This window comes from Somniosus microcephalus, unplaced genomic scaffold (genome assembly GCF_052327205.1).
Source record: "Somniosus microcephalus isolate GS21.2 unplaced genomic scaffold, FLI_Smic_1.0 unresolved_chr2, whole genome shotgun sequence".
In the NCBI taxonomy this organism is placed as follows: Eukaryota; Metazoa; Chordata; class Chondrichthyes; order Squaliformes; family Somniosidae; genus Somniosus; species Somniosus microcephalus.
This window is the reverse complement of record NW_028225180.1, coordinates 83,051,401-83,066,668: the sequence shown is the minus strand read 5'-3', so window position 1 is coordinate 83,066,668 and position 15,268 is coordinate 83,051,401. Positions and strand designations below refer to the sequence as shown.

Below are 15,268 nucleotides of genomic sequence, written 5' to 3'. Positions count from 1 at the left end.
GCTATATCAGTGTTACAGTGAGGGGTGTGGGGTATATCAGAGTGTTACAGTAAGGGGTGTGGCGTATATCAGTGTTACAGTGAGGGGTGTGGGGTATATCAGTGTTACAGTGAGAGGTGTGGGGTATATCAGTGTTACAGTGAGGGGTGTGGGGTATATCAGTGTTACAGTGAGGGGTGTGGGGTATATCAGAGTGTTACAGTGAGGGGTGTGGGGTATATCAGTGTTACAGTGAGGGGTGTGGGGTATATCAGAGTGTTACAGTGAGGGATGTGGGGTATATCAGTGTTACAGTGAGGGGTGTGGGGTATATCAGAGTGTTACAGTGAGGGGTGTGGTTATATCAGTGCTGCAGTGAGGGGTGTGGGGTATATCAGTGTTACAGTGAGGGGTGTGGGGTATATCAGAGTGTTACAGTGAGGGGTGTGGGGTATATCACAGTGTTGCAGTGAGGGGTGCGGGGTATATCACAGTGTTACAGTTAGGGTTGTGGGGTATATCAGAGTGTTACAGGTGGTGACTCGGCGTTGTCTTCCTGCTTCTGATGCAGTGACGGAGAAACCCGAGGAGAAGGGGCCGTGCTACCTGCTGGTAAATGCCGAGAAGCGGTGTACATACCCTCTGGGAGGCGAACTGACCAAACAGATCTGCTGCTGCACTGTGGGGAAAGCGTGGGGCTCCGACTGCGACCCCTGCCCCATTCCTGGAACAGGTAGGTGATTATCCTGGAGCTCCTTCTCTTTCCCCAGTTACCCACCAAATGTCTCGTGGACCCCAGAATTACTCTCATTCTCGTTGTGAAGAAAGAGTTCATTCACGACCTCAGCGTGTCCCAAAGCGCTTCACAGCCAATTAACTCCTTTTGAAGTGTGGTCACTGTTGTAATGTAGGAAACGTGGAAGCCAATTTGCACACAGCAAGCTCCCACAAACAGCAATGTGATAATGACCAGATCATCTGTTTTAGTGATGTTGGTTGAGGGATAAATATTGGCCCCAGGACACCAGGGAGAACTCCCCCTGCTCTTCTTCCAATAGTGGCCGTGGAATCTTTCACATCCACCTGAGCGGCAGACTGGGACTTGGTTTAACGTCTCATCCCTCAGGACTGCCCCTCCGACAGTGCGGCGCTCCCTCAGTACTGCCCCTCCGACAGTGCAGTGCTCCCTCAGTACTACCCTCCGGCAGTGCAGCGCTCCCTCAGTACTGTCCCTCTAACAGTGCGGCGCTCCCTCAGTACTGCCCCTCCGACAGTGCGGCGCTCCCTCAGTACTGCCCCTCCGACAGTGCGGCGCTCCCTCAGTACTGCCCCTCCGACAGTGCGGCGCTCCCTCAGTACTGCCCCTCCGACAGTGCGGCGCTCCCTCAGTACCGCCCCTCCGACAGTGCGGCGCTCCCTCAGTACCGCCCCTCCGACAGTGCGGCGCTCCCTCAGTACCGCCCCTCCGACAGTGCGGCGCTCCCTCAGTACCGCCCCTCCGACAGTGCGGCGCTCCCTCAGTACCGCCCCTGCGACAGTGCGGCGCTCCCTCAGTACTACCCTCCGACAGTGCAGCGCTCCCTCAGTACTACCCTCCGACAGTGCAGCGCTCCCTCAGTACTGCCCCTCCGACAGTTCGGTGCTCCCTCAGTACCGCCCCTCCGACAGTGCAGCGCTCCCTCAGTACCGCCGCTCCGACAGTGCGGCGCTCCCTCAGTACCGCCCCTCCGACAGTGCGGCGCTCCCTCAGTACTGCCCCTCCGACAGTGCGGCACTCCCTCAGTACTGCCCCTCCGACAGTGCGGCGCTCCCTCAGTACCGCCCCTCCGACAGTGCGGCGCTCCCTCAGTACTGCCCCTCCGACAGTGCGGCGCTCCCTCAGTACCCGCCCCTCCGACAGTGCGGCGCTCCCTCAGTACTGCCCCTCCGACAGTGCGGCGCTCCCTCAGTACTGCCCCTCCGACAGTGCGGCGCTCCCTCAGTACTGCCCCTCCGACAGTGCGGCGCTCCCTCAGTACCGCCCCTCCGACAGTGCGGCGCTCCCTCAGTACTGCCCCTCCGACAGTGCGGCGCTCCCTCAGTACTGCCCCTCCGACAGTGCGGCGCTCCCTCAGTACTGCCCCTCCGACAGTGCGGCGCTCCCTCAGTACCCGCCCCTCCGACAGTGCGGCGCTCCCTCATTACCGCCCCTCCGACAGTGCGGCGCTCCCTCAGTACTGCCCCTCCGACAGTGCGGCGCTCCCTCAGTACTGCCCCTCCGACAGTGCGGCGCTCCCTCAGTACTGCCCCTCCGACAGTGCGGCGCTCCCTCAGTACTGCACTGGGAGTGTCAGCCTAGATTTAATGCTCAAGTCTCTGGAGTAGGACTCGAACCCACAACCTTCCGACTCAGAAGCGAGAGTGCTACCCACTGAGCTATGGCTGGCCCAAGAGAATCCCAGCTCTGCCTAGAGTCTTTTATGCTTAACATTTTGGTGCAGATCTACAATGAAAAATGTCAGTGACCTCTTTAATTTCTCTCTCCCTATTTCTCCCCGCTCCTACATTAGAACATAAGAAATAGGAGCAGGAGTCGGCCATTCGGCCCCTCGAGCCTGCTCCGCCATTCAATAAGATCATGGCTGATCTTCGACCTCAACTCCACTTTCCCGCCCGATCCCCATATCCCTTCATTCCCTTATTATCCAAGAAAAAGTCGATCTCTGTCTTGAATATACTCAACGACTGAGCCTCCACTGCCCTCTGGGGTAGAGAATTCCAAAGATTCACCACCCTGTATCAATCCCAAACTAATCCCACTGCCCCGCACTCTCCCCATAGCCCTGTATCAATCCCAAACTAATCCCACAGCCCCGCTCTCCCCCCATAGCCCTGTATCAATCCCAAACTAATCCCACAGCCCCGCTCTCCCCCCATAGCCCTGTATCAATCCCAAACTAATCCCACTGCCCCACCCTCTCCCCATAGCCCTGTATCAATCCCAAACTAATCCCACTGCCCCACCCTCTCCCCATAGCCCTGTATCAATCCCAAACTAATCCCACTGCCCCGCTCACTCCCCATAGCCCTGTATCAATCCCAAACTAATCCCACTGCCCCGCTCTCTCCCCATAGCCCTGTATCAATCCCAAACTAATCCCACTGCCCCACTCTCTCCCCATAGCCCTGTATCAATCCCAAACTAATCCCACTGCCCCGCTCTCTCCCCATAGCCCTGTATCAATCCCAAACTAATCCCACTGCCCCGCTCTCTCCCCATAGCCCTGTATCAATCCCAAACTAATCTTACTGCCCCACTCGCTCCCATAGCCCTGTATCAATCCCAAACTCATCCCACTGCTCCACTCTCACCCCATAGCCCTGTATCAATCCCAAACTAATCCCACTGCCCCGCTCTCTCCCCATAGCCCTGTATCAATCCCAAACTAATCCCACTGCTCCACTCTCTCCCCATAGCCCTGTATCAATCCCAAACTAATCCCACTGCTCCACTCTCTCCCCATAGCCCTGTATCAATCCCAAACTAATCCCACTGCTCCACTCTCTCCCCATAGCCCTGTATCAATCCCAAACTATTCCCACTGCCCTGCTCTCTCCACAAAAACTTGTATCTTCCCCTGCTTCAAGAGTTTATCTACTTTTCCCTTATAAGATGCAATGGTGTCGGCCTAGATCACTCCCAAATTATTCCCCGTCCTTTCGACCAAACCCTGTGGATTTCCGCCTGCATCAGCCTGTGTCTGTTCTGCGATTCCTTGGGCAAATGCCCTTCACCGTGAGCTTTGTTGCCCCTGAACGAATGGTTAACCCCTTCCCTTGTTTTGCCTGTCGAAGCCGAGTTCCAGGAGACATGCCCGGCCGGAATGGGCTACCACTTCTCCAGCTCCCACCAGAAGATCAGCATCCCGCCTGGGAGCAGCATCACGGTCCGTATCGATCCGGATGGCAAGGCCAGGATAGTCCAGGTGCCAGTCACTGCACCCACCTCCGCCACGCACGATGCAGGTGTCAAGGACCACGCCGAGGGTTCGTAAGAGCTGTAATCATACACGTCCTAGGAGAGCTTCCCTCTACTCTCTCTTAGGCAGTCCCTCGGAACCGAGGATGACTTGCTTCCACACTAAGAATGAGTTCTCAGGTGACTGATGAGTCCAATGCGGGACCTACAGTCTCTGTCACAGATGGGGCAGACAGTGGTTGAAGGGGCGGGTGGGTGGGGTGCTTGGGTTGACGGGCGCTCCTTGCGCTTGGCTTCCGCTTGCTCCCGGCGAAGAGACTCGAGGTGTTCGGCGCCTTCCCGGATGCTTCTCCTCCACTTTGTGCGGTCTTGGGCCAGGGATTCCCAGGTGTCGGTGGGGATGTTACACTTTTTCAAGGAGGCTTTGAGGGTGTCCTTGAAGCGTTTCCTCTGCCCACCTGGGGCTCTCTTGCTGTGTCGGAGCTCCGAGTAGAGCGCTTGTTTTGGGAGTCTCGTATCGGGCATGCGGACGATGTGACCCATCCATCGGAGCTGATCGAGCGTGGTCAAAGCTTCGATGCTGGGGATGTCGGCCTGAGCGAGAACACTGACGTTGGTGCGCCTATCCTGCCAATGGATTTGCAGGATCTTACGGAGGCAGCGTTGGTGGTACCTCTCCAGTGCTTTGAGGTGCCTGCTGTACATGGTCCATGTCTCTGAGGCATACAGGAGGGCGGGTATCACTGCTGCTCTGTAGACCATGAGCTTGGTGCCGGGTTCCCTCTACACCACACAGCCCGACCTCTAGACCTGCAGTCCAGCTCACTCTACCACCAATGCCAGATGTTCAGTGTCCAATATAGCGGCTGTGGTGTTCGTGTCACTTCTCAATGCTGGACCAGCGAGATGGGATATAAGCTCTCCTACCTGTGCTGACTGTTCAGTTCCAATGTGACATGAGTTTGGAGCATTTTAATCCAGGTGCCATTGACCCCTGGGCCACGAGATGTCTTAGAGCAAGCGTTCCTTCAGACGGGAACACCAAAGGACAGGGGCTGGTGTCTGAAAGCTATAGTGAGTGTACCAGTAGCAGCCAGCTTGCTGTCTGAAGGTGACTCACTCGTTTGTCCCAAAGAGCCACAATCCCGATCAGTGTCCTGTTCATGGGCCACTCTCTAGCCACACAGTGATGGGACGGGGGTCTGTGTCTGTGATTCCCACACACACACACAGTGATGGGACGGGGGTCTGTGTCTGTGATTCCCACACACACACACAGTGATGGGACAGGTGTCTGTGTCTGTGATTCCCCCACACACACACAGTGATGGGACGGGGGTCTGTGTCTGTGATTCCCCCACACACACACAGTGATGGGACGGGGGTCTGTGTCTGTGATTCCCACACACACACACAGTGATGGGACGGGGGTCTGTGTCTGTGATTCCCACACACACACATTGATGGGACAGGTGTCTGTGTCTGTGATTCCCCCACAGACACACAGTGATGGGACGGGGGTCTGTGTCTGTGAGTCCCCCACACACACACGGTGATGGGACGGGGGGTCTGTGTCTGTGATTCCCCCACACACACACAGTGATGGGACGGGGGTCTGTGTCTGTGATTCCCCCACACACACACAGTGATGGGACGGGGTTCTGTGTCTGTGATTCCCCCACACACGGTGATGGGACGGGGGTCTGTGTCTGTGATTCCCCCACACACACACAGTGATGGGACGGGGGTCTGTGTCTGTGATTCCCCCACACACACACAGTGATGGGACGGGGGTCTGTGTCTGTGATTCCCCCACACACACACAGTGATGGGACGGGGGTCTGTGTCTGTGATTCCCCCCCACACACACACAGTGATGGGACGGGGGTCTGTGTCTGTGATTCCCCCACACACACACAGTGATGGGACGGGGGTCTGTGTCTGTGATTCCCCCACACACACGGTGATGGGACGGGGGTCTGTGTCTGTGATTCCCCTCTACACACACAGTGATGGGACGGGGGTCTGTGTCTGTGATTCCCCCACACACACACACACACAGTGATGGGACGGGGGTCTGTGTCTGTGATTCCCCCACACACACACAGTGATGGGACGGGGTTCTGTGTCTGTGATTCCCCCACACACACACAGTGATGGGACGGGGGTCTGTGTCTGTGATTCCCCCACACACGGTGATGGGACGGGGGTCTGTGTCTGTGATTGCCCCACACACACATAGTGATGGGACGGGGGTCTGTGTCTGTGATTCCCCCACACACACACAGTGATGGGACGGTGGTCAAAGTCTGTGATTCCCCCACACAGTGATGGGACGGGGGTCTGTGTCTGTGATTCCCCTCTACACACACAGTGATGGGACGGGGGTCTGTGTCTGTGATTCCCCCACACACACACACACAGTGATGGGACGGGGGTCTGTGTCTGTGATTCCCCCCCACACACACACGGTGATGGGATGGGGGTCTGTGTCTGTGATTCCCACACACACACGGTGATGGGACGGGGGTCTGTGTCTGTGATTCCTCCACACACACGGTGATGGGACGGGGGTCTGTGTCTGTGATTCCCCCACACACACAGTGATGGGACGGGGGTCTGTGTCTGTGATTCCCCCACACCCACACTCAGTGATGGGACGGGGGCCTGTGTCTGTGATTCCCCCCCACACACACAGTGATGGGACGGGGGTCTGTGTCTGTGATTCCCCCCCACACACACAGTGATGGGACGGGGGTCTGTGTCTGTGATTCCCCCCCACACACACAGTGATGGGACGGGGGTCTGTGTCTGTGATTCCCCCACACACACACACAGTGATGGGACGGGGGTCTGTGTCTGTGATTCCCCCACACACACACACACAGTGATGGGACGGGGGTCTGTGTCTGTGATTCCCCCCCACACACACACAGTGATGGGACGGGGGTCTGTGTCTGTGATTCCCCCCCCACACACACACACAGTGATGGGACGGGGGTCTGTGTCTGTGATTCCCCCACACACACACACAGTGATGGGACGGGGGTCTGTGTCTGTGATTCCCCCCCACACACACACAGTGATGGGATGGGGGTCTGTGTCTGTGATTCCCCCACACACACAGTGATGGGACGGGGGTCTGTGTCTGTGATTCCCCCCCACACACACAGTGATGGGATGGGGGTCTGTGTCTGTGATTCCCCCACACACACAGTGATGGGACGGTGGTCTGTGTCTGTGATTCCCCCCCACACACACACACAGTGATGGGACGGGGGTCTGTGTCTGTGGTTCCCCCACACACACACACGGTGATGGGACGGGGGTCTGTGTCTGTGATTCCCCCACACACACACACAGTGATGGGATGGGGGTCTGTGTCTGTGATTCCCCCACACACACACAGTGATGGGACGGGGGTCTGTGTCTGTGATTCCCCCACACACGCACAGTGATGGGACGGGGGTCTGTGTCTGTGATTCCCCCTCACACACACACGGTGATGGGACGGGGGTCTGTGTCTGTGATTCCCCCACACACATACAGTGATGGGACGGGGGTCTGTGTCTGTGATTCCCCCACACAGACACGGTGATGGGACGGGGGTCTGTGTCTGTGATTCCCCCCCACACACACACAGTGATTGGACGGGGGTCTGTGTCTGTGATTCCCCCACACAGACACGGTGATGGGACGGGAGTCTGTGTCTGTGATTCCCCCCCACACACACACAGTGATGGGACGGGGGTCTGTGTCTCTGAATCCCCCACACACACAGTGATGGGACGGGGGTCTGTGTCTGTGAATCCCCCACACAGACACGGTGATGGGACGGGGGTCTGTGTCTGTGATTCCCCCCCACACACACACAGTGATGGGACTGTATTAACTGTCTCTCTCTTTTTCTCCGCACAGCTTCCACGATCGCAATGGTGAGTAGAAGGTCTATAGATCATTGCACGTTAAATGTTTCTCAGTATTGAACTGCTTGAAGTAAGGGTGGCCAGTCAGTGAAAGCTCAAGAGTTAGATACAGAAATATAATCCTGACAATGAGCTTCCTTTCCAAATAAAATAACATGGCATCCTCACCGTTACTATGGAAACAGGGCCATTAATATACTTTTCACCAGCTTTGTGTCCAGCTATTAACTTGAAGCCCAGATTGTGGTTTATCGTTCCCAGCTCTCCAACCCGCTCCCTCTCTCCGACCCGCTCCCTCTCTCCGACCCGCTCCCTCTCTCCGACCCTCTCCCTCTCTCCTACTCTCTCCCTCTCTCCGACCCGCTCCCTCTCTCCGACCCGCTCCCTCTCTCCGACCCTCTCCCTCTCTCCGACCCTCTCCCTCTCTCCTACCCTCTCCCTCTCTCCGACCCTCTCCCTCTCTCCGACCCTCTCCCTCTCTCCGACCCTCTCCCTCTCTCCGACCCGCTCCCTCTCTCCGACCCGCTCCCTCTCTCCGACCCTCTCCCTCTCTCCGACCCTCTCCCTCTCCCCGACCCTCTCCCTCTCTCCGACCCGCTCCCTCTCTCCGACAGGCTCCCTCTCTCCGACCCTCTCCCTCTCTCCGACCCTCTCCCTCTCTCCGACCCTCTCCCTCTCTCCGACCCGCTCCCTCTCTCCGACCCGCTCCCTCTCTCCGACCCGCTCCCTCTCTCCGACCCGCTCCCTCTCTCCGACCCTCTCCCTCTCTCCGACCCTGTCCCTCTCTCCGACCCTGTCCCTCTCTCCGACCCGCTCCCTCTCTCCGACCCGCTCCCTCTCTCCGACCCTCTCCCCCTCTCCGACCCGCTCCCTCTCTCCGACCCTCTCCCTCTCTCCGACCCTCTCCCTCTCTCCGACCCTCTCCCTCTCTCCGACCAGCTCCCTCGCTCCGACCCTCTCCCTCTCTCCGACCCTCTCCCTCTCTCCGACCCTCTCCCTCTCTCCGACCCTCTCCCTCTCTCCGACCAGCTCCCTCTCTCCGACCCTCTCCCTCTCTCCGACCCTCTCCCTCTCTCCGACCCTCTCCCTCTCTCCGACCCGCTCCCTCTCTCCGACCCTCTCCCTCTCTCCGACCAGCTCCCTCGCTCCGACCAGCTCCCTCTCTCCGACCAGCTCCCTCTCTCCTACCCTCTCCCTCTCTCCGACCCGCTCCCTCTCTCCGACCCTCTCCCTCTCTCCGACCAGCTCCCTCTCTCCGACCCTCTCCCTCTCTCCGACCCTCTCCCTCTCCCCGACCCTCTCCCTCTCCCTCTCTCCGACCCTCTCCCTCTCTCCGACCCGCTCCCTCTCTCCGACCCGCTCCCTCTCTCCGACCCGCTCCCTCTCTCCGACCCTCTCCCTCTCTCCGACCCTCTCCCTCTCTCCGACCCGCTCCCCCTCCCCGACCCGCTCCCTCTCTCCGACCCTCTCCCTCTCTCCTACCCTCTCCCTCTCTCCGACCCGCTCCCTCTCTCCGACCCTCTCCCTCTCCCCGACCCTCTCCCTCTCTCCGACCCTCTCCCTCTCTCCGACCCGCTCCCCTCTCTCCGACCCGCTCCCTCTCTCCGACCCTCTCCCTCTCTCCGACCCTCTCCCTCTCTCCGACCCTCTCCCTCTCCCCGACCCTCTCCCTCTCTCTCTTTCCGACCCTCTCCCTCTCTCCGACCCGCTCCCTCTCTCCGACCAGCTCCCTCTCTCCGACACTCTCCCTCTCTCCGACCCGCTCCCTCTCTCCGACCCGCTCCCTCTCTCCGACCCTCTCCCTCTTTCCGACCCTCTCCCTCTCTCCGACCCGCTCCCTCTCCCCGACCCTCTCCCTCTCTCCGACCCTCTCCCTCTCTCCGACCCGCTCCCTCTCTCCGACCCTCTCCCTCTCTCCGACCCTCTCCCTCTCTCCGACCCGCTCCCTCTCTCCGACCCTCTCCCCGACCCTCTCCCTCTCTCCGACCCTCTCCCTCTCCCCCTCTCCCTCTCTCCGACCCTCTCCCTCTCTCCGACCCTCTCCCTCTCTCCGACCCTCTCCCTCTCTCCGACCGTCTCCCTCTCTCCGACCCTCTCCCTCTCCCTCTCTCCCTCTCTCCGACCCTCTCCCTCTCTCCGACCCTCTCCCTCTCTCCGACCCTCTCCCTCTCTCCGACCCTCTCCCTCTCTCCGACCCTCTCCCTCTCTCCGACCCGCTCCCTCTCTCCGACCCGCTCCCTCTCTCCCACCCGCTCCCTCTCTCCCACCCTCTCCCTCTCTCCGACCCTCTCCCTCTCTCCGACCCTCTCCCTCTCCCCGACCCTCTCCCTCTCTCCGACCCGCTCCCTCTCTCCGACCCTCTCCCTCTCTCCGACCCTCTCCCTCTCCCCGACCCTCTCCCTCTCCCCGACCCTCTCCCTCTCCCCGACCCTCTCCCTCTCTCCGACCCGCTCCCTCTCCCCGACCCTCTCCCTCTCTCCGACCCTCTCCCTCTCTCCGACCCTCTCCCTCTTTCCGACCCGCTCCCTCTCTCTGACCCTCTCCCTCTCTCCGACCCTCTCCCTCTCTCCGACCCGCTCCCTCTCTCCGACCCGCTCCCTCTCTCCGACCCTCTCCCTCTCTCCGACCCTCTCCCTCTCTCCGACCCTCTCCCTCTCTCCGACACGCTCCCTCTCTCCGACCCGCTCCCTCTCTCCGACCCTCTCCCTCTCTCCGACCCTCTCCCTCTCTCCGACCCTCTCCCTCTCTCCGACCCTCTCCCTCTCTCCGACCCTCTCCCTCTCTCCGACCCTCTCCCTCTCTCCGACCCTCTCCCTCTCTCCGACCCGCTCCCTCTCTCCGACCCTCTCCCTCTCTCCGACCCGCTCCCTCTCTCCCACCCTCTCCCTCTCTCCGACCTGCTCCCTCTCCCCGGCCCTCTCCCTCTCTCCGACCCGCTCCCTCTCTCCGACCCGCTCCCTCCCTCCGACCCTCTCCCTCTCCCCGACCCTCTCCCTCTCCCCGACCCTCTCCCTCTCCCCGACCCTCTCCCTCTCTCCGACCAGCTCCCTCTCTCCGACCCTCTCCCTCTCCCCGACCCTCTCCCTCTCTCCGACCCGCTCCCTCTCTCCCACCCTCTCCCTCTCTCCGACCCGCTCCCTCTCCCCGACCCTCTCCCTGACCCGCTCCCTCTCTCCCACCCTCTCCCTCTCTCCCACCCGCTCCCTCTCTCCGACCCGCTCCCTCTCTCCGACCCGCTCCCTCTCTCCGACCCTCTCCCTCTCTCCGACCCTCTCCCTCTCTCCGACCCTCTCCCTCTCTCCGACCCTCTCCCTCTCTCCGACCCTCTCCCTCTCTCCGACCCTCTCCCTCTCCCCGACCCTCTCCCTCTCTCCGACCCGCTCCCTCTCTCCGACAGGCTCCCTCTCTCCGACCCTCTCCCTCTCTCCGACCCTCTCCCTCTCTCCGACCCGCTCCCTCTCTCCGACCCGCTCCCTCTCTCCGACCCGCTCCCTCTCTCCGACCCGCTCCCTCTCTCCGACCCTCTCCCTCTCTCCGACCCTGTCCCTCTCTCCGACCCTGTCCCTCTCTCCGACCCGCTCCCTCTCTCCGACCCGCTCCCTCTCTCCGACCCTCTCCCTCTCTCCGACCCGCTCCCTCTCTCCGACCCTCTCCCTCTCTCCGACCCTCTCCCTCTCTCCGACCCTCTCCCTCTCTCCGACCAGCTCCCTCGCTCCGACCCTCTCCCTCTCTCCGACCCTCTCCCTCTCTCCGACCCTCTCCCCTCTCTCCGACCCTCTCCCTCTCTCCGACCAGCTCCCTCTCTCCGACCCTCTCCCTCTCTCCGACCCTCTCCCTCTCTCCGACCCTCTCCCTCTCTCCGACCCGCTCCCTCTCTCCGACCCTCTCCCTCTCTCCGACCAGCTCCCTCGCTCCGACCAGCTCCCTCTCTCCGACCCTCTCCCTCTCTCCGACCCTCTCCCTCTCCCCGACCCTCTCCCTCTCCCTCTCTCCGACCCTCTCCCTCTCTCCGACCCGCTCCCTCTCTCCGACCCGCTCCCTCTCTCCGACCCGCTCCCTCTCTCCGACCCTCTCCCTCTCTCCGACCCTCTCCCTCTCTCCGACCCGCTCCCCCTCCCCGACCCGCTCCCTCTCTCCGACCCTCTCCCTCTCTCCGACCCGCTCCCTCTCTCCGACCCTCTCCCTCTCCCCGACCCTCTCCCTCTCTCCGACCCTCTCCCTCTCTCCGACCCGCTCCCTCTCTCCGACCCGCTCCCTCTCTCCGACCCTCTCCCTCTCACCGACCCTCTCCCTCTCTCCGACCCTCTCCCTCTCCCCGACCCTCTCCCTCTCTCTCTTTCCGACCCTCTCCCTCTCTCCGACCCGCTCCCTCTCTCCGACCAGCTCCCTCTCTCCGACACTCTCCCTCTCTCCGACCCGCTCCCTCTCTCCGACCCGCTCCCTCTCTCCGACCCTCTCCCTCTTTCCGACCCTCTCCCTCTCTCCGACCCGCTCCCTCTCCCCGACCCTCTCCCTCTCTCCGACCCTCTCCCTCTCTCCGACCCGCTCCCTCTCTCCGACCCTCTCCCTCTCTCCGACCCTCTCCCTCTCTCCGACCCGCTCCCTCTCTCCGACCCTCTCCCCGACCCTCTCCCTCTCTCCGACCCTCTCCCTCTCCCCCTCTCCCTCTCTCCGACCCTCTCCCTCTCTCCGACCCTCTCCCTCTCTCCGACCCTCTCCCTCTCTCCGACCCTCTCCCTCTCTCCGACCCTCTCCCTCTCTCCGACCCTCTCCCTCTCCCTCTCTCCCTCTCTCCGACCCTCTCCCTCTCTCCGACCCTCTCCCTCTCTCCGACCCTCTCCCTCTCTCCGACCCTCTCCCTCTCTCCGACCCGCTCCCTCTCTCCGACCCGCTCCCTCTCTCCGACCCGCTCCCTCTCTCCCACCCGCTCCCTCTCTCCCACCCTCTCCCTCTCTCCGACCCTCTCCCTCTCTCCGACCCTCTCCCTCTCCCCGACCCTCTCCCTCTCTCCGACCCGCTCCCTCTCTCCGACCCTCTCCCTCTCTCCGACCCTCTCCCTCTCCCCGACCCTCTCCCTCTCCCCGACCCTCTCCCTCTCCCCGACCCTCTCCCTCTCTCCGACCCGCTCCCTCTCCCCGACCCTCTCCCTCTCTCCGACCCTCTCCCTCTCTCCGACCCTCTCCCTCTTTCCGACCCGCTCCCTCTCTCCGACCCTCTCCCTCTCTCCGACCCTCTCCCTCTCTCCGACCCGCTCCCTCTCTCCGACCCGCTCCCTCTCTCCGACCCGCTCCCTCTCTCCGACCCTCTCCCTCTCTCCGACCCTCTCCCTCTCTCCGACCCTCTCCCTCTCTCCGACACGCTCCCTCTCTCCGACACGCTCCCTCTCTCCGACCCTCTCCCTCTCTCCGACCCTCTCCCTCTCTCCGACCCTCTCCCTCTCTCCGACCCTCTCCCTCTCTCCGACCCTCTCCCTCTCTCCGACCCGCTCCCTCTCTCCGACCCGCTCCCTCTCTCCGACCCGCTCCCTCTCTCCGACCCTCTCCCTCTCTCCGACCCTGTCCCTCTCTCCGACCCTGTCCCTCTCTCCGACCCGCTCCCTCTCTCCGACCCGCTCCCTCTCTCCGACCCTCTCCCTCTCTCCGACCCGCTCCCTCTCTCCGACCCTCTCCCTCTCTCCGACCCTCTCCCTCTCTCCGACCCTCTCCCTCTCTCCGACCAGCTCCCTCGCTCCGACCCTCTCCCTCTCTCCGACCCTCTCCCTCTCTCCGACCCTCTCCCTCTCTCCGACCCTCTCCCTCTCTCCGACCAGCTCCCTCTCTCCGACCCTCTCCCTCTCTCCGACCCTCTCCCTCTCTCCGACCCGCTCCCTCTCTCCGACCCTCTCCCTCTCTCCGACCAGCTCCCTCGCTCCGACCAGCTCCCTCTCTCCGACCAGCTCCCTCTCTCCTACCCTCTCCCTCTCTCCGACCCGCTCCCTCTCTCCGACCCGCTCCCTCTCTCCGACCCTCTCCCTCTCTCCGACCCGCTCCCTCTCTCCGACCCGCTCCCTCTCTCCGACCCGCTCCCTCTCTCCGACCCTCTCCCTCTCTCCGACCCTCTCCCTCTCTCCGACCCGCTCCCCCTCCCCGACCCGCTCCCTCTCTCCGACCCTCTCCCTCTCTCCTACCCTCTCCCTCTCTCCGACCCGCTCCCTCTCTCCGACCCTCTCCCTCTCCCCGACCCTCTCCCTCTCCCCGACCCTCTCCCTCTCTCCGACCCGCTCCCTCTCTCCGACCCGCTCCCTCTCTCCGACCCTCTCCCTCTCACCGACCCTCTCCCTCTCTCCGACCCTCTCCCTCTCCCCGACCCTCTCCCTCTCTCTCTTTCCGACCCTCTCCCTCTCTCCGACCCGCTCCCTCTCTCCGACCAGCTCCCTCTCTCCGACACTCTCCCTCTCTCCGACCCGCTCCCTCTCTCCGACCCTCTCCCTCTTTCCGACCCTCTCCCTCTCTCCCTCTCTCCGACCCGCTCCCTCTCCCCGACCCTCTCCCTCTCTCCGACCCTCTCCCTCTCTCCGACCCGCTCCCTCTCTCCGACCCTCTCCCTCTCTCCGACCCTCTCCCTCTCTCCGACCCGCTCCCTCTCTCCGACCCTCTCCCCGACCCTCTCCCTCTCTCCGACCCTCTCCCTCTCCCCCTCTCCCTCTCTCCGACCCTCTCCCTCTCTCCGACCCTCTCCCTCTCTCCGACCCTCTCCCTCTCTCCGACCCTCTCCCTCTCTCCGACCCTCTCCCTCTCTCCGACCCTCTCCCTCTCTCCGACCCTCTCCCTCTCCCTCTCTCCCTCTCTCCGACCCTCTCCCTCTCTCCGACCCTCTCCCTCTCTCCGACCCTCTCCCTCTCTCCGACCCTCTCCCTCTCTCCGACCCGCTCCCTCTCTCCGACCCGCTCCCTCTCTCCGACCCGCTCCCTCTCTCCCACCCGCTCCCTCTCTCCCACCCTCTCCCTCTCTCCGACCCTCTCCCTCTCTCCGACCCTCTCCCTCTCCCCGACCCTCTCCCTCTCTCCGACCCGCTCCCTCTCTCCGACCCTCTCCCTCTCTCCGACCCTCTCCCTCTCCCCGACCCTCTCCCTCTCCCCGACCCTCTCCCTCTCCCCGACCCTCTCCCTCTCTCCGACCCGCTCCCTCTCCCCGACCCTCTCCCTCTCTCCGACCCTCTCCCTCTCTCCGACCCTCTCCCTCTTTCCGACCCGCTCCCTCTCTCCGACCCTCTCCCTCTCTCCGACCCTCTCCCTCTCTCCGACCCGCTCCCTCTCTCCGACCCGCTCCCTCTCTCCGACCCTCTCCCTCTCTCCGACCCTCTCCCTCTCTCCGACACGCTCCCTCTCTCCGACACGCTCCCTCTCTCCGACCCTCTCCCTCTCTCC

At 62.4% G+C, this 15,268-nt stretch overlaps 1 protein-coding gene across 4 annotated transcripts in view; it reads left to right on the top strand.

Annotated features, from left to right (window-relative positions):
• The window catches only part of ltbp3 (latent transforming growth factor beta binding protein 3), a 258,409-nt gene that overhangs the window by 171,591 nt on the left and 71,550 nt on the right, over positions 1–15,268 (top strand). For all 4 annotated transcript variants that reach the window (XM_085976243.1, XM_085976241.1, XM_085976244.1 and 1 more), the window contains 3 exons: positions 551–712; positions 3,814–4,005; positions 7,856–7,872. In XM_085976243.1, coding sequence (XP_085832369.1) covers positions 551–712; positions 3,814–4,005; positions 7,856–7,872 — 371 coding nt within the window. The remainder of the gene's footprint in view (positions 1–550; positions 713–3,813; positions 4,006–7,855; positions 7,873–15,268) is intronic.